This window comes from Antechinus flavipes, chromosome 3 (genome assembly GCF_016432865.1).
Source record: "Antechinus flavipes isolate AdamAnt ecotype Samford, QLD, Australia chromosome 3, AdamAnt_v2, whole genome shotgun sequence".
In the NCBI taxonomy this organism is placed as follows: Eukaryota; Metazoa; Chordata; class Mammalia; order Dasyuromorphia; family Dasyuridae; genus Antechinus; species Antechinus flavipes.
The window spans coordinates 572,863,741-572,883,333 of NC_067400.1; the positions used below are offsets into that span (position 1 = coordinate 572,863,741).

The window sequence follows — 19,593 nt, forward strand, 5'->3', positions numbered from 1 at the left end:
TGGCTGAAGGATACTTTGATGGCTCACACATTGGTTTTTGTTTGTGTTTTTTTTAGCGAGGTGGCACAGTGAACAGAGATTGCTGGGCCTGGAGTCAGGAAGCCCTGAATGGAAATCTGGCCTCAGACACTTAGCAGTTGTGTGACTCTGGGCAAGTCATCTCACCTCGGTTTGCCTCAGTTTCCTCAACTGTAAGATAATATCCTCTACTTCCCAGGGTTGTAAGGATCAAATAAGATAGAATTTTTAAAGAGCTTAATGGTATGGGACATAACAGGTGCCTAGTACGTGCTTGTTTACTTCATTTCTTTGTGTATGATCCCATTTCCTAATAGGGAAGTTGAAGGATCTATGTGGATAGTTCATAGAACAAGGAGTCTCGAGGCCAAATGAGAAAGTTTTAAAAAAATATAAGCCCAAGATTAGGTTAGGTTTGATGTCTATATTCAGGACAGGAATAGTATGGATAGAAGAAAAATGTGTTATCTCAGCAAATTTCTCTGTATGCCAGAAATAGAGAATACTTCTTTATGTTTGAAAAGTTTAGAATGACTAAAAATGGTAACATGACAATGAGCATTTACAAGTTCTTTAAGGACTTAGCAGGTTTGCAAAGCACATTACGAAATTCTCGTTTTATCCTCACAACCACCCTGCACGATAGATGCTCTTTGAGGCAAACAGGGTTAAATGACTTGCCCAGAGTCATCCAGCTAGTAAGTGTCTGAGGCTAAATTTGAACTCAAGTCCTCCTGACTCCAGTCCAGTGTCATATCACTGTCCCAGCTAGGTTTCTTCAAATAGTTATATAAAATATCTTATCTCTTGTGAGACATTCTGATTCATATAGTGGAGTGTCACGTTTGAGAGCTAATTTTGAGCTGTGTGGGCTCTCCATTCCCCCCACTAGCACAGATTGCAGCTCTTCATTGCTTTCTCATCCTGTGGGATTTTTGGTCATTTTCTTCTATTCATCCTCCATAGAGGAATTGCTTACTGTCCTGGAGTTCTTTCTTTTAGATTTTTAATATTACTAGTGTAGTTCTCCCACAGCCCATCTGTTATTCCTCGAATTCTCTATGTGACTTGCTTGCTTTCCATTTATACATTTCTTTCCCACTAATTCTGGTATGCAGATTATAATATGTTGCATCCACCTTTGAACCTACCATGTTTCTCTGTATCGTTCTTTGGGTCATCTTTTTTTTTATTCTTCTGAGATCTTTGGATTTGGGGACTCATAGCTGTATAGCATCACTAGGAGATGACTGATGTTAAAAGAATGATATCCTACCCTCAGAGAGCAGGTGGAGATTGTGGGAAAGTCCCGTGCCACTCTCCTGTACCTTCTGACCTTCTTTACTCCTCTTCACTTCGCTTGGATTGTCCTTCTTCTCAAGATGCCCTTAAGAGGGTAATGGACATTTCATCGCTTCCATCCAGGAGAGAGCTGCTCTCTGATCCATACAAGAGGCAGGGAGGACAGGAACATCTCTCCCTTTCCCCAAAGCTGGCTCCTTTGTTTGCAGTTGTCGCTTTGGTCTTTTTACCCCCTTTGTGGGAGCTAAACAGGGGATGGTGGCACTGTGGGTGGGCATGGTCGGCTAGGCCTAGGGCATTCTTCCCTGTATCTCCTGTTTCCTGCGTTGGACTCCATTTTCTTCTTCTTTTTTCTGCTTTCATCTTCTAAGCAGGGGATTATGGGAAATTGTTTTTCTTTTGATTGCAGTTTGTTTTCTTCATCTTCTTATGTGAATGTGCCAGATGGCTACCGGACCTCCTTATTCAATCTAGTTTCAAAATTAAAATTCAGTGGTTATATTTGATGACATTGTCAATGACCAAAAGAAATAATTCCTTACAGAAGGAAAATTGGCGAGTATTAGAACTGACTGCAAACTCAGCATGACTGATTTCTGATTAGTATTTCAGCTTTGATTCTGGCACAGTGGAAAGTGACTGGGCCAGGAATCGGCCCCTGGATTCAAATCCTTTTTCTGATACTACCCATGTGATCTTAGGTAATAAAATACATTTATTATATGCTTTTTGTGTGTTGGGTCCTGAGAACACAAAGAAAAATGCTCAGCTGTCCTTCCCTTGGAGAGGCTTACAGTCTACCTGAGGAAGACAACATGTACATTTAGAAGTATATACAAAAAAATCAAGGTAATTTTAAAGAAAAGTAAAATTTAACCTTTTCTTAACCTTTCTGGGACTCAGTTTTCTCTGGTATAAAATTCTGAGGTTATGCTGGGTATCCTCTAATAATTCTTTGAACTCAGTGAATAATGATTAGCATTATAGCCATTAAAATAGAAGGAAAAAAGAAGAATGCCAGAAGTCATTAATTTTAGAATTGGCTTCCAAATGCAGTTGAACTGAAATTATGGGTATTGGTAGAATGAGCATGTCAAAAAATCCAGCAGAGAGCTTAGAGACCTAGCCTGTCAAATCCAGCTTTTCAGCCACAGTTTTCGGATTCATTGTACTAGCAAGTTAACCCAGTAAGTCCTTGGGGTTTCATTTTGGTGAGATATAAGCAGAAATGAGCTGGTGTGCAAGTTGTTATTTAGTTTTAAGACTACCTTGGACCCTATATTAAAAGAACAAATAGTATTTGAATTTTAATTAGGTCTCTCTAGTATTTATTCCTTGCTTTCTTACATTTCCCATCTTAAAACAAATGATATGATAATCTTAAGTTAGGGCTATGGACTTGAGGAGCTTATTTTCTTATCCTCTATTGCACTCACTGTCTACTGAGTTGTCCATTCATGTTGGTGATGGCATAAGGAATGAAACAGTTTTCTCACTGGCATTGTGTTAAAGCTTCAGTTTCTTTTTTTTTAAGTCTTCATCTCATGATGAAAAGTAATATAGGAACATAAATCATGAAGCTACTTAATCTTTCCTTGTGACCTGAAAGCTTGATTATCACAATGCCTAAAGGAGGAAGTAAAACTCCAGTTAGAAATTCAGAGAAGCTTAATTGTTAGTATGTATAGGTACTATTTTGAATGATCCCATATCCCCCAGAAAATCCCAAACCAAGTAATATACCCTGTCTCATGGTTTTTAAAAGTTGTGATTGTTTGAAAATTTTTTTTTCAAAATTACAGTTATGAAAATTTAGAGGAAAACCATAAGACTTTTGTATCTAGATTTGGATCATATGTTCTGAACCCCACTGCAACTTGCCTTATCCAAAGCTTCACGTATGTAGTTAGGAGTTTGAAGCACAGTAAAATAATTGGCCATGAGATACAAGCCAAATGTAAGAGTCATAAGTGATATTATTGTCTACTTATCTGGTCTGTGAAGTCCTATCAGTTGTTGTCATGCCTTCTAAGTGAAATAAGAAGCTGTGGACCAGAACAGGTGTCAAAATGGGTTATTTAAGCTGTTCTATATTATAATTTATGAGTAATTCTACTGTGCTCATGATATCTATTATTTCATTGATTAGAGTGTATTAGTTTATGATACCTTGAGTCACTTTAGCTGTTTTCCATCAGAAAAGCACCTCATATATCATCCACCCTTTGCAATTGTTACATTTAAGCATTATCAGCAGAACAAAAACAATTTTTATGTGGGTACTGTGGAGCTACTCATGTGTCATGAAAGAAAACGTCTGGTTAGCTCATCTATGTCTATATCTTTATCTTTATTTCCCTTTCCTCATAATCCTCCATTTGATTTAGCCCAAGGCTTTTTGCACTGATTGTATTCCTCCTTGCTATTTTTGAGGCAGGGTCAGTGATTTAGAGCTGGAAGGCAAAGAGAGACTGATAAGAGTTCGCATAATATAGAAGGGAATGATCATCTTCAGTTCACTGGGGCTAACTATTGTATTAACTAATAACAGTTCAGTTATCAATGGTGAATGTATCTCAGTGAAGAAAGCAAGAACATAATTTGCCATTTCTTTTACCTAGGAAAAATTGGACAGTAGGAAATTAATTTGGTAGAGATGCTGGAAGAGAGATACAAGTTCTGTTAGCTAGCTTAAGTTTATTCCCTCGACAGAGAGTCTCATTTTCTGCATTGTTCCCTCCACCCCCTTTCCTTGACCCCTCTTATGAGACCCGATGAGATGGTTCTTTCACTATTTCTGTTCTGACCAATAGGCGGGCTCACCAATGGCAGTGGAAGATACATCTCTGCGGCTCCTGGAGCCGAAGCTAAATACCGGAGCGCAAGCAGTGCATCTAGCCTGTTTAGCCCTAGTAGTGCCCTGTTCCCTTCTTCACGCATTCGCTATGGCTTGTCAGATGTCATGCCCTCCGGCCGGAGCAGGCTTTTAGAGGACTTCCGTAATAACCGCTATCCCAACTTACAGCTGCGTGAGATTGCAGGACACATCATGGAATTTTCCCAAGACCAGCATGGGTCCAGGTAAGGATTTTAAATAGTTGAAACTGAATGTTCTGGTTACACTTTGTAACTTTTATATCTTCTATATATAGTTATATTGTCAAGGTGATTAAAAGTGTACTGAAATTTTTCCAGATTTATTATATTCATATATATATATATTGCTTGGCGGGGAGTGAGGGGGGGAGGCTTTCTGCTGAGGACAGTCAGTGTAAAGCTGATGAAAAGGAACTATCATAGAAGTGCTTTTTATCTTAGGCCATTTTGCTTGTTTTCTGGATGAAGAGAGTCCTCTCCAGTGACTGAAGCCATCTTTCAGTGACCACAGTTTAATATAATTGAAGCTAGGTCAAATAATGCACATATAGCTAGTCCCATAAACATTTTAGAAACTTGGATCTCCAACCATGTCAGGGCATGGATATTTTTAGGTGACTACACATAAAGCACCTTTCTAATTTTACTATTTTTCCCCCTTCATAATTTTGTGTTTTAGTGATGGCAATGTCTGAGATTAGGGCCCAAGGGTAGTACCAATTTAATTTTTTTCTATTTTTTTAATAATAACTTTTTGTTTTCAAGAGTAATTTTCAACATTCACTCTTGCAAAACCTTGTATTCCAATTTTTTTTTTCTCTTTCCCCCATTCCCTCCCCTAGACAGTAAGTCATCCAATATATGTTAAACTTGTGCTATTTTACTAAACATATCATTTTATCATGCTGTACAAAAAAAAAAAAAAAAATGAGATCAAAAAGGAAAAAAGTAAGAAAGGAAAAAACAAGCGAGCAAACAACCACAAAAAAGGTGAAAATAATCTTTTGTGATCCACATTCACTTCCCGCAATCCTCTTTCTGGATGCAGATTGTTCTCTCTATCACAAGTCTATTGGAATTGGCCTGAATCATTTCATTGCTGAAAAAAGCCAAGTGGTAGGAGCAATTTTAAAAGGATTAAATAAGTTTGGACTTTTTGTTATTCCTGTCATTTGGTCCTTCTGTACTTTTGTGATATTGACAGAGACAAAAGTACTTTGATGATACGGACTTTGCATTTTCTTCCCTTGAGTCTTTGCTTGATCTGGTTCAATAAGACAAAGCTGCTCTCTTTCCTCAGAGAATTTTGTCTTTTTGTCTTTTTTTTTTAAAGATAGAATTTTTGTAGTTCCTAAGGGAGATGTTTTTGAATGCTCTAGCCTTATTTTCACATGTGGAAAAGTCAGGACCTGTTTTCTTTATTCCCACAGGCGTGTATTTAAAAAGAAAACATTACAGTCATTTCTATTAAATCTTCACCCTATTTTCTGCTATATTTTATGATAACTTGTAACATCAACTGTGAGACTAAGCATAAATACAGTGTCACAGGACTCCAGAATATTTCTTGGGGTTTGTTTTTGGAAGAAACATTGTCAGATGTGTGCCCTCCTTTAAGAAAACAAGTAATGGAAAGCCAGAGCTTTTTTTTTTTTTTTTTTTTTTTTAAAGAAACAAACCCCCACCAACAGAAAAACCAAGCCCTGAAAATTATATAGTGATTATTTATTCACTTTATAAACTTTTTTTTCTTTTAAACACACATAAGGGTTCTTTTTAGAAACCTTAACCCTGCCCAATACAATTCAAACAGTACCTAGATTTCAGCCATACTTCAACCCATGTTACATAGTATAAATCCAAATCTTCATATCCATATGAAATGATCTCATTGTTTTTGTCCATTCATTTTCAGATTCATTCAGCTAAAGCTGGAACGTGCCACACCAGCTGAACGCCAACTTGTCTTCAATGAAATTCTACAGGCTGCTTACCAGCTAATGGTTGATGTCTTTGGAAACTATGTAATTCAGAAGTTCTTTGAAGTAAGTAAGATCACTTTTTGCATAGTAGTGTTTGTTGTTCTAAGTCCTCCAATGACAGAAAAAGATCTTCTTGGTGAATTTTTTCATGATACGTTTCATTTTGATTTACCTTTTCTGGCCCTTCCACACCTCCCTTTAATGAGTCTATTGTCATAAAGTTAGGTGTTTCTCTTCCATATTGTTAAATTGCTTACAGAGGTGATAAATACTCAGCTATCTTTTTAAAACAGTAGAGGCTACCTTTAGAAATGGGCACGAAATACTCATAAAAATATTCCAAAACGTTGTTAATCAGAGAAATCCATATTAAAACAAATCTGCGGTACTGCTTCATACTTATCTGATTTATGCTGGGGTTTCTGTGGGAAAAGCAAGTATGCTAATAAACTGTTGGTGGAGTTATGAACTGGCTCAACTATTGTAAAGAATAATTGGAAAAGAGCTATAAAATTTCTTATGCCTTTATGACTTTTGATAGAACTAGTAGTTCTGTATACTCAGGATATGAAAGAAAAAGGAGAAGAACTCACATGTGCAAAAATATTTTTGCAGCTCATTTTGTGGTAGGGAAAATCAAGGGAATGCCCATCAATTAAGGAATGGCTGAACCTAGTTATGGTATAAATAAAATGATACACAAAGTGAGTAGAACCAGGAGACATATTTACAGGAGACATATTGTAAAGATAATTAAACTGTGACTAACTTAGTAACTCCTCATCAACACAGTGATAAACCACAGTTCCAGAGAACTTATGCAGTACAATGAGTACCATATTTCTTGCTATCTCAATTGGTGAAGGATGGGGTGGGGGGAGGGGAAAATGAAAATGAAATGATCACATGTCCCATGTGAAGGAAGAAAGAATCATTAATAGAAGAATCACTCTTCTGAAAGTGTTCTTTAGGCATTTTCCTCAAAAATCCAGCTAACGCCTTCTGAACAGGTTGAGGTATGTTTTGTTTTAAAAGGGTCCCCTAAGGATGCTGATTCCCTAACCTTTCTCAAAGGAACCAATTCGAGTATTTAATCAAGGTAATTAATTATTCACCAAGGGAAATCCATCCAACTTCTTTAAGTTTCAGTTCCTTATCTACAAAGTGAGGATAATATTATTTTTCATAGTTGCCAAAGGACTCTCCAGTTAACCAGAAAAGAGGAGATTCAGAATCTCAATTCAGTTCAATGTAAGATACTAATTGCTCTGATTTAGAATGTATGAAGTGTGTGATGTGGTCTTTCTCATGAGAAACTTAGTCTAAAATATAATTTAAGAGATAAGATAAATCCATGATAAAGTTAGTAGTGCAAATAAGTGGGACATAAAGATATTGTGGAACTGGAGAGAAGATCATTGTTGTCAAGCTTGTCTGTAATGGTCTAGGATTCATCATTCTTGTTTTTGGTGGGGTTTTGTTCTATGCTTTATTTCATTTTAAATCATACAATCACCTCTTCCTTTTTTATCAGGAAAAGGCTGTGATTTGTATTTTACTTTTGAGTGTTTTAAGCTCATTTTAAATCGATAGATGGGAAGGTTTGGATGAATTGAGAGTTCTGTTTCATCAAAGTATTTTGTGAATTAAGAATTCACTTGGATGTGTCTTGGATAATTCACACCTTGTCATTGTCCTTTACTACTGAATCACATCCTCTCTGATTGGAGGTTAGAGAGTATCTTTCAGAAACTCCTTGTAAGGAGGGCCCAGACCAGCCATCTCTTCCTCCCTGTCCCATCTTCATTCTTCTGGACTTGTCTTTCATGTTTCTTTCAGTCTTCATTCAGGGCAGGGACTGCCTTTTGCCCCTATTTGTATCCCCATCACTTAGCATGGTGCCTGGTACATATAATGTTCTGTGTGATATTTAAATATATGTTGGGCTGGTTATTTACTTGAAATTAACAAAACTAAGTAAGATTTAACAAGCCAGAGATGTAAAGGTCCCATCCCTGCCATTCTTAACTAATAATCTTGATTAAGGGAGAATATTGTGATCATTAAAGAGACTTATCCTTCTGAATGTGGTACACTATAAGAGCCAAACTTAGGAAGGATCTGAGCTTAAAACCAACTTCCTTGTTTAGTTAGTTGTACGATTATGGGAAATTCACTGTTTCTTTACTTGTAAATGGAGTTACTAATACTTCTAATAGAGAAGCAGTGTGACATACCAGCTAGCAGTTCAGCTTTGGAGGAATCCAGTCTTCATCTGGACATATGCTGGCTTTATGACTATTTGTAAGTCTCTTCTCAGTCCTCCAAATAACTGTCAAAAGTGATTAAGTTTATAAGTAAGTTGCAGGTTATCTTGGTGCAGAGAGTTTTCACTCTTGGAGTTCCTAAAGAATACTGAAGATATCTACCTCAAAGCTTGTCAGCGACCAGATTAAATAATATGTTGTAAACATGTAAGCATTTTAAGGGGATATAAATGTTCACGATAGTGATGACAATGATTTCTTCTAAAAACATGGGAGTAATTAGGCTTTTTGGTTTAAAAGGCCATCTCTTAGTTTCTTGCCTCAATTAAACTCCCTTAAAGTTACTTATTTTAATAAAACTTATTTAAAGATAGAAGATCCAATGGTAAAAATCTAGAGAATGAACCTATAAGAAGTATGGAGCTGGGTTGTTTGTTATTATTTTCTTTTTGAGCTTTGTTTTTGCTAGCAACCCTGGTTCTTGTGATTGTTTTCTAGTTTGGCAGCCTCGAACAAAAGCTGGCTTTGGCAGAAAGGATCCGAGGGCACGTCTTGTCCTTGGCTCTGCAGATGTATGGCTGTCGGGTCATCCAGAAAGCCCTTGAGTTTATTCCCCCAGACCAGCAGGTAATTGTAAGTTTCCACTTTAACTTTTTTCTTGATGTTTGATGTTCCACTGTGTAATTCATAATCAACTGTGTGAATTAGTCTCCTGTGTTCTTTCACTCTTTTTGTTTTGCATCTGTGGATGTTGGTACAAAGTATTTTAATAAGTTTTAAATCACCTGCTCTTTGAGCATTTTACTCACCCTTTCTAGATCTTAGTTTTCTCACTTTTAAAATTTGAGGATTGGATAGATGAACTCTGAGGTCTAGTTCAGTTTTAGATGTGTGAACTTGAAATCAACATAAATCTGTTTAATACAGATGGTTTTATTAGTTGGAAGTTAATTTTAAATAGTGGAATTTCAGGAGATTTTCATAATATCCTTCTTGTGTTGATCTATCCTTAATCCTAAGCATCTCAACTTGCGAACTTAATTTCTTAAATTTCAGTGAAATTTAGTAAGCATTTATTAACTAATCATAAAGAACTATGCTAATTACTGAGATTATAAAACTAAAAATGAAATCTAGTCTCTCATCTTCACTTTTCAGTTTCTCTTAGTTTCAGATGTTGAAAGTTTTAAATCTCATTAAAATTTTCCAGGTATACATACATACATACATACATACATACATATGATTTTTTTTTTTTTTTTGAGATACGTATTTAATCCCTCTGCCTGTTCTATAAACCTGCAAAATTTTACCTGGTTTCCAGGTTTCCCATTAGTAAATTTTTTTAACCCATTAAGTGCTTTTTGCGCCATTCATTTCATGTTCACTCTGATCTCTTCATCTTTGTGTACTTAATATCTTAGTCAAAGCCTTTCCTAAACATTCTTCCTTTTCTAAGTTGCCTGGAATCATGGATGCACTTCAGGGGACATGTTTCTGATTTGTCCCCTCCAGACCCTTCCAGTCTCTTCTACCCCTTACCATCTTTCTTTAAAGATGCCATGCTTTCTCCCTTCTTCCCCTTCCTGTCCCCCGACCTTCTGTGCCTTTTTTTTTTTTTTTTTTAAATGAGCACTAGAGGCCTGTCTGCTGGTTCCAGTTGCCTCCCTCTGGGTATTGCTAGAAGAGATTTTGCACTGCTGTGTTATTGTGCCAGGAATATTTCCAGGGACACCTAAGCTTTTTGTTCTTCAGTTGGAGCATCTTACAGTGAATTTTCCTTCCTTGTTCTCAGACCATTAAGGGAGAAATTTAGTGATATTTACTACCTTTAAACTTGAATGGTAGGGAGGGAAGCATTCAGCAGTGTAGAAAGAAGATTGGAATTGGACTCAGAAGACTGAGATTTGAGCCCCTTCATTACCATTAGCTGTAAAACTCCTGGCAGGTTCTTTCCAAGGCTAGGCCTCTTATTTTCTCACTTGTGTAAGAGGATTAATCATTAATATTTAAGCTGCCATTAGGTAATATTACTTTAAGTTGTAAAGCATTTCATCGTCATACTTCTGTCACTGTTTTTTTGTGACTGATTTGCTGTGTTTCATATCTGATGTTGTCATAATTTTTTGTTTTATTTTGATTCCACCGTTTATCAATGTTTGTCTGTGTTATGATATTGTGTTGCAGTTTTCCAGCTGTGATTCTGGTGGTGCTTTCTTTCTCTTTCTCTCCAATAGAATGAGATGGTACGGGAGTTAGATGGCCATGTCCTGAAATGTGTAAAGGACCAGAATGGTAATCATGTGGTTCAGAAGTGTATCGAATGTGTGCAACCTCAGTCCCTCCAGTTTATCATTGATGCATTTAAGGGACAGGTAAGTGACAGAAGAGAAATCATTGAAGCTCTGAGACTTATTTGTAGTTTTTGTTATGCATGAGATGGAAAGTGTGGATTCCAACAAAACATATTTTTTAAAATTTATTTTATAAAAACAGTAAAAATAAAGAAAAAACAGAACATGAATATAAAAGAGAACATTGTTATGTTCCCAACAGAAGAACATTAGGAAGGATTCAAAATATATAAGAACAAATTGCCATTTCAAGAATATATTAGAAAAAGAAATTATATCCATAAGTGTCCATCTTTTTTTTTCTTTCTTGTAAATTGTACTTTTGTTCTCTGCTGCTCATCTTTTTTCCACTCTTTCATTCCCTCCTTCCCACCAAGCAGGCTATAGTTAAGAAAGGATATATTTATGTATGTATATGTAGAGACACACAGACACACACACACACACACACACACACAGACAGACACACACACGCAATCCTTCTTTCCACAAATCTTTCCTATTCCTATTGACTCTTTGCTTTATTTCTGCTCCTCAATTTGCCTTGCTATTACTTAGCCTCCCTTACCCACAGATTCCTCCCTTGTCTTCTTCCCTCACCTATTGCTTCCCTATCTATCCATCCTTCCCCCCCTCCCCGATTTCTTTGTGATTTTGGAGGGTACTATATCCTTCATGGTATATATGTTTAACCCATTGCTGATTGACCTGTTTAACCCATTCCTGATATGAGTAGGCTTTCAGAATTACAAGACCTCCTCCCCCATCTAATGCCTCTTTGTCTATTTTTCCTCTGTACCTTATTTATATAACATGATCTTTTCTTTTGAGCTATCTTATTACTGATGCCAATCTTAAACATATGACATACATTTCCATGTAAAAAAAAAAATCAAGCAATTTGTTCATGTTGAGTTCCTTGAAATTGATCTTGATTTTTACATATTAAATCTTCTATTAAGTTCAGGTTTGGTTGATGGAAAGCCCTGAAAATCTTCAAGTTCCTTGAATATCCTTTTACCCCCTTATTCATTATTCTAGATAATTTTGCTGGATATGATATTTTTGGCTGCAAGTCTAGTTCTTTTGATTGTTGGTAGAATGTGATTTCAGGACCGGCAGTCTTTTATTGTGGAGTCTTGTACAATTCTAATTGTAACTCCAGCACATTTGAATTATTTTTTCCTTGTATCTTGCAAAATTTTCTCTTTGATCTGGAGGATTTGACATTTGGTAATATTGTTCCAATGTGTTTTCCACAAAGGATTTCATTGAGGTGCTAATCAGTCAATTTTTTTCTATTTCTACTTTCCCCTCATGTTCTATCACTTTGAGGACAGTTTTCTTGGATTATTCTTGCATCATTGTGTTCTTTTCTTGATCACAACTTTCAGGCACTCCAATTATTCTTATATAGATCTCTTCTTGCTCTGTTCTCTTGATCTGTTGTTTTTCTTATAAGATGTTTCACATTTTGTTCAGTGTTTTCTTTCTTTATGTTCTGTTTTGTAATTTCTTGGTCTTTCATAGCTTTACTGGCTTACCCTTGCTCAATTTTAATTGTCAAAAAATTATTTTGATCCTTGAAACTTTGTATCTCTTTTTTAAGTTGGTCAACTTTTTTTCATAATCATCATCTTCTTTTTTGCGGGGGGGGGGGGGCATCATTTATTTATTTATTTTTTAGTTTTTCCTCAGTGTCTCTCATTTGATTTTTAAATTCTTTTTTGAGTTCTTCTATAAATTTTCTCTGGGTAGGGAGCCATTTCAATGTACTCTTTGGGGTAGAAACTCTTTTTACTTCAATGTCCTCCTCTGAAGATGAACCCTGGTCTTCCCTGTTCCCCTAGTAAGTTTCTATGGTGGGATTCTTTATTCTTTGCAGGGTCATTTTTTTTTTTAAATAAGAGACATTGTGGGGGGAATGGTGCCTCGAGCTTCGCCTCAGCTTTCCCCTCAGACCTGGCACTCCAAACCAAGAGCTTCCCCCTCCAGCACGTGCCAGCAGCCAGCAGCATTCCTGTCCCACTACCTCTGCACTCACTCAGTGCTGGTTCCTTCTCTCCTGGAGGCTGTCCCTGCAGCACAGCTGGGCCTAGTTAGTAGTCCTGATTAGAGGAGTTTGCCTCAATCTTCCCTGACTCCACAATCTGTTAGGTGAAATTTTCTGCTGAGGATTCAGCCATACCCAGCTAGCCTAGAGGTGTTTGTACTTCACGGGAGCTTTCTTCTGATCTTCTGCAGTTCTATCCTAACTAAGCCTTCTTGATTTTTCTCCCTGCCCTGAGGCACAAATATATTCTATTTGTGGGGGAAATCTGAGAGAACTTGAAATTTGCCAATTTACACTGCTATCTTCCCAGAATCCTCCCTCCTGACAAAATATTTTAATGTGCTTGAACGCATAGTACATTGCAACCCTCTAATGTGTAGTTTTGTCTATAGTCTGCTAGGCTTAGTCAAGGAAGATCTGAGTTCAAATCTAGCTTCAGATACTAGCTATGTGACCCAAAGCAGGTCATTTTTAAACCTCTTACCTGCCTCCATTTCTTCACTTCAAAATTGAAGATAATAATAGAATCTACTTTGCAAAATTGTTGGGAGTTTAAAATGAAATAAACTGCTTAGCACGGTGGGTTGTACAGAATATTTCCTATATAAATGTTAGTAATTGTTATTACTTAAATTGCTTTTTCAGACAAATATGATTCTTTGTCATTCACATTTTAAAAACAGGTATTTGAAATTATCCTTATATACCAAAGAAATGGTACCATGAAACTAACATCTGTGTAGTTATATGGAAAAATCCTAACAGTTAATATTTTTTAGCAATTTTGGGAAAGTCTAGTATGTTTTTTTTTGGGGGGGAAGGAAGTGTTATCAAATTGGGGAAACTTTTTTCTTATGCAGTTCCCCACTGCGATATCAACCTTGGCAAGTCTCATCCATAGGTATTTCTCCTCTCCCCCCGCCCCCCCCCCCCCCCCCCCCCCCAGTCTTGACTTGCTTAAACATTTTAAGTGTGTCTGTATCAGTTGTCAGTTGTAACATTCATACATTATGCTATTTCTTGCTACATGAAATTGGTTAAAATTATTTTAGAAAAATATATTCTAATGTTTTTATTTATTTAAACTACAATGAAATTCCCTTTTCAGTGTGTGTGTATGTATTTCAATTCATTGGGATCTGGTAATCTAATAATATTTGAGAATTTTAATTAGTTTAAAAAAATGCTCCAATCCTGATTACTTTTCAAAAATGTTTGTAATGGTACAAATGAACAGAAATGAGTCCAAGTTATTACAGCCGTGACTGTGGTTATGTGGAAGAGTATGGGAGGTTGTTAGATGTTTTAAGACAATTCATAGGATTCTTCTGGTTTAACTTTTTAGTGTATCGGATTTCGTGAATGCACTTGTGTCCACTACTTCAAAAAGTGGTAACCATGATAGTTGCAGCAGAGGAAATATTCTCGTTCGTGAGTTGTAATTTATTTGTTGCCATGTATATTGAACAGGAGTTAATAAAGATAGTAAATGATAAATCTATAGGCAAAAATTCACATACACCCATGAGAGGTTTCTTGTTTGTATGTGGAGATGACTTGAACCCATACTTTTTGTCTCACTCAGCTCTTTATTCTTCATTTACTAATCAGATCTGGATTCCACCTCTTAATGATCTCTCTTTCTCCACTCCCTATGAATCTTAGTAATTTTTCATTTTGACTCTTCTCTCCACTATCACATTCTATCTCTTTAGCTCATTGACCTGAGTTCCTGACATAGCTATAAAGCAGCAACCACCTGCCATCTAACTGTGCTTCCTGGCTGCCCTTCCTTCCCCCATCCCCAAGAACATCAGGGGAAAGCCAGTTCCATGGACTAGGCTCATCTCTAAACACCAGAATTGCATGTGCCCATGTTAACTTGTCCTGTTTCTGGTCATCCTTTCTCTCCCAGCAATGAGATGAGGGATTTTCCCCAGTGGCTGTTAAAGATTGTAAGTCTAAGGGATCACTCTGGAGCCGGACCTGGGACATACTTTAATTGAAATTGGAAACTTGAGGGCTCTTGACTGTTGTGCCCAAAGAGAAGGGATTGCCACTAATGCAGCTGGGTCTTCATTGTTGGAGTGAGTGGCCTGCTGATTGCCCTTGAGAATCTTGCTGATTTTGTGCCCATTCATAAGTTTTTCTTTGTGCCCACTCTTGCTTGAGATACCCTCTTTGAGCCATTCCAAGACTTTGAAGCCTTCTTTAAGAGTGCTTGGAGGCTTTTGCTCTTTCATATAGAAATTACCAATGAAGACCCATACTGGTTTTCCCTGAATTGGTGTTTCCATGTTGAATATAACAGGACCTTGTTCATGCCGGCTCAGCGTTCTGGAGGATTGGTTGATAGATTTTCTAGCAGCCACCTTAAGAGGAGTTAGCAAGGATAGAAGTGATGGATACCCTCTTAGGCATTATTAAATGTAGCATTGAACTCAACACCTAGCTCAGATGACAAACCTATTGCAGTTTACTTTCCCAATTTTACGTAAAGAACCTGATCTCAGGAGGTGGCAGAACGATAGCCCTCATGGACATAGAATGAACAGATCCAACTCCTTATGTAGCCAGTGTGCTGATACTGTAGTTTTCTCAGTCCATTCTTTAGTGCAAGGAAGGCCCTAAAGTGGCAGAGACATAGCAGGATACTATGGTGAAGAGGGCCAGCTACAAGAAAAGTCAAATTCTTCCCTCAGGTCTCACACAAATATAAAATCACTCTCTTCATTCCTTTCCTTCAACCTGGAACTATTAGGAGTTACTTCCTCAGGCAACTTGGTTACCTGTTCCTCCAAATTTGGGGGCCTGGCCAAAATGGGCACAAATTTGTCATGGTGGTTACAAATAGTAGCTGTGTCCTGACCAGGACCAAGATGTGGAGCACATCACCCACTCATCCAGATTTTTACTTGTTCATGGGATCAAATGTTTCCCTCAGAATGTTGGGCGTTTCTTTGCACAAACAAGCACTTGGTCCCACTCCTCAAATGGCAAGGACCCATTGGCCAAACTGCTTCTGAAGTCATCTTTATTGCCAGCAAGGTTGAAGAACTATAGTTCCCCTTTGCTTCCGTCTGCAGGATCAGGATCAAGAAAAACTTAGAGAAAAATTTGTCCATTGAATTCACCTGTCCTCCCTAGTGGGTATCCTTGGACTGATTCATTTCTTTTCCATTGTAACTGTTGTTCTGTATCAGGCAGTCCTCTTCCAGAGAGTGGAGAAATGAGGTTTTTATATCCATTAGAAATAGTATGGTTGTGGGGCAGCTAGATGGTGCAGTGGATAGAGCACCAGTCCTGAAGTCAGGAGGACCTGAATTCAAATGTGGTTTTAATACTTCTAGCTGTGTGACCCTGGGCAAGTTACTTGTCCCCAATTACCTCAGCGAAGAAAGAAAGAAATATTGTGGATTGGGTGCAAGACTCTAAGCTCTTAGGGGTTTTGTTTGTTTTAGGTTTTGTTTTTGGTTTTTGATTTTTAGTTTTAGTTTTAGTTTTGTTTTCGTTAAAAGCCTACTGGATTACTGGAAGGGAAGTAATAGTGTATCTTGGGGACATACTAGTTTTCCCTCAGACACTGTCACCTGTCATAAACTGTCTCCTACCATTTGAGCCAGAAACACAGTTTCTAAGACACGTAGTATATGTAGGCATAAGAGCAAGATATGGATGGCCCCATGAAGGAGGCAGTTCTGTCTTGAGAATTGCCCATTGACCACAAAAACCCACCATCATTTTCTGTGATTTGCCAGTGTTAACTTGGACTTCTTGCCCCCGACTTTCCCTCTTATCTCATCTTCTCAAGTAACTTTGGGGGGTTATTTTGCTACTAAAAAATCCTTTTAGAAATTGGAAAAGACCAGTTCGTCATAGCCCTGGTACTAGCAAACTTAGACCCACAAAATCCCTTTCTTGAGGAAGTGATGTGGTATTTTTTCCACTAACTGGTACCTTCCTTAGCATTTTTCTGGTGTTTCATGCACTTTTCTTAGAGGTTATTCAAACTGGGAAAAAGAATGTACATTTTTGGGGAAAGAATTGTTTTTCCATGATCCCACCGTTTGAAATTTGACATCACAACAGTTCCCAAAGCCTGGAATAGCAATTCCAACAGATCAGAAGACTACCGGAAGCAGATAAATTGGGATCTCTTCCAGCTTGTTTTCTCCAGGTGTTATGTGACTGGAATTGGAGACCAGACATTTGATAAAAGAAGCTGGGATATTTCTCTCTTATCTATGGCTTTGAGAGGTCTCAAGAACTTTGTAGTCATGCAACTCTGTGTCAATAATCTTACCTCAGTTTTGTGCTCAGCTAACAGCAGGCACGAGGCCCTTTTTTTTTTTTTTTTTTTTTTCAGGGTTCCACCATCTAGGCAAGAATGAACCTCCTGATAAGGAAGGGGGGAAGTATTTGGGTGTCCTGTAATCTGAACTCTGTGTGTCTCAGGACTCATTTCAGAAGTTTCTGTAGTAACCCTCCATAGAGTGCTATGGGAATTCTGTGGTTCCATCTCCTTTATGGAAGTCAGGTAATGTAGTTATAGAATACTGGCCAAGAGAAAGTAGATAGTAAGGAAGCAACTAAAGCTTTTACTACTCACTAGCAGTTAGCAAGTAAGTGTCTCCAATGTCTGGACATTGGGCTAAGTTCCAGAGAGACAAAGACAGTACTTGATCTCTAGGGGCTTCTAACAGTGGTGATAAACAGCAGTGATCCTCTCAGATCAAGCTGTTCTCTCTGTTGGAGTATTGGCTTCCACATTTCTACATTGTTGATAGTGGATACTCTCACAAAAAGGTGTCTGCAATCTTCCTGCCTGTTTGTCCCAGATCCGGTCAGATTGGATCTACCCTGTTTGGTACTTTTCTGGCTAAGAATCATCTCTTTATTTTCTTTTTCCTCTGGTCTAGTCAGAAAGGACAGGTCTCGTACCAGAATCACACCTGCATGATGACTATCCCTGGCAATTGTGGTGGTGGTTATTAGTTCTGGTGGTGAGGGTGCTCTTTTCTATGCAGTTTTTATAACCGAATGATTCTCTTCTCTACACTAATTATCCCTTCCCATTCTGATGTTGACATTTTTTTTTTTTTAGCCTTGGTTCTTTATCCTTAGGTACTGTCCCCCGCTGAGACCAGCAGTATATTGATTACCTGAGGGAGCCAAAGGTGGTATTAGAACTTGGCTTACAAGCTAAGGCTGCTTATATCAGGTGGGGAGCTGTTTAACCAAAGGGAGTATGTTCAAGTAGGAATTTGGGGTTTGCCTCAGTATATGGGATTTCTGAACTGATCATCCTTCAGAGATGTTAGCAGATAAATTGATAAGTCCCTTTTTTTAATTGAAGTTTTTTATTTTCAAAACATATACAAAGATAATCTTTCACCACTGACCCTTGCAAAATCTTGTGTTCCAATTTCTACCATTCCACCCCTTCTCCATCTAGGAGAGTAATCCAATATATGTTAAACACGGTCAAAATATATATAAACCCAGTATAGGCGTATGCATTTTTACAGTTATCTTGCTGCACAGGAAGAGTCAGATCAAAAAGGAAAAACATGAGAGAAAATTCAAGCAAACACAAAAGAAGTGAAAATGCTACATTGTGTCCACTCTCAGTTCCCACAGTCCTCTCTCTAGGGGTAGATGGTTCTCTTGAGTCCCTTCTTGATCAAGTTGTTAGCTTAGTGACTACTGCAATTCCCTTGCACTATTTACAGTCATTGAGTTTTCTCTTTGTCCCTGGTTCTTCATAGGCTTACTGTTCCTGACTCACAGTACCCCTTGGACATATCATCTCCAGTATTGGTCAGTGGTCAGGATGAGTACCTCGGGAAGAAAATTTGCAATTTCTATTATACTCTTAGGTTGTTTCTACTACATGGTAGGAATGAAGGACATATACTAGAAAGAGAGCATCTCTGTGAGCTGGTTTATGACTTTTTGCCCCAGGTTTTAAGGCCATCTTTTATATCCACAAATCTTTGACGTTAGGCATTCACTTTTGTGGAAGAAGAAATGGTTTCCACTGCTGTGTAGTTGTAGGCCAATAAGGGTAACAGCTGTCTGGGGCTAAGTTTTCTACTACACACTGGACAAGAAGACTTCTAGTTTTGTGGGTTCAAGTAAGCCAAGAGAAGGGACCAATTGAGGAGGAGGGAGGCGTGTAGGACTTTGGTCTTGAAGTCAAGGAGCTAGGAAGGGTCTTGCTGTATGAGACCAGGCAAGTCATTTAATCTCTGTGCCAGCTTTCAGGCTATGATGCTAGGATCTATGTTCTTTCCTTTTCACTTGGCACCACACTCTTAAAGCCTGAAACCAGGACCTTGTTAGGAATTTTTGATTCTGATTTGGCTGCAGGCCCTGACTTTGGATCTTCTCAGCTCATTGAATTGGCTTCCTTGTTGCTTTTACGCTGCACTCTTGGCCACTATCTGTGATCCATCCACAGCTTGCCACTGGCTACCTGAACTTCCCAGGCTGGCAGTCCAGTCCCACTGTGGTGCTGGGCCACGTGGGCCAGTCGAAATGGCTGGCAGTGCACTAGTGGTGGTTGCAGTTTAGTGTTTCCACAAAGGGGATCAGATTTTACATGTCAAGATACAACTTCCAACCTTTTTCTCAGGTTGGAGTACTCATTTTGCTGATCTGGTAAATTACTTGAAGAGTCTTCATGCTGAATTAGCCTGGAGTCAGTCATTTCTCCTGACAAAAATCTTGTTGTAGAA

General features: G+C 37.9%; 1 protein-coding gene across 12 annotated transcripts in view; it reads left to right on the forward strand.

Moving 5' to 3' along the window:
- The window catches only part of PUM1 (pumilio RNA binding family member 1), a 175,256-nt gene that overhangs the window by 135,492 nt on the left and 20,171 nt on the right, over positions 1 to 19,593 (forward strand). For 9 of the 12 annotated variants that reach the window (XM_051987982.1, XM_051987983.1, XM_051987985.1 and 6 more), the window contains 4 exons: positions 4,134 to 4,401; positions 6,113 to 6,242; positions 8,945 to 9,079; positions 10,684 to 10,821. In XM_051987982.1, the coding sequence (XP_051843942.1) occupies positions 4,134 to 4,401; positions 6,113 to 6,242; positions 8,945 to 9,079; positions 10,684 to 10,821 (671 nt within the window). The remainder of the gene's footprint in view (positions 1 to 4,133; positions 4,402 to 6,112; positions 6,243 to 8,944; positions 9,080 to 10,683; positions 10,822 to 19,593) is intronic. The other 3 variants (XM_051987984.1, XM_051987987.1, XM_051987994.1) reach the window with 1 other exon arrangement.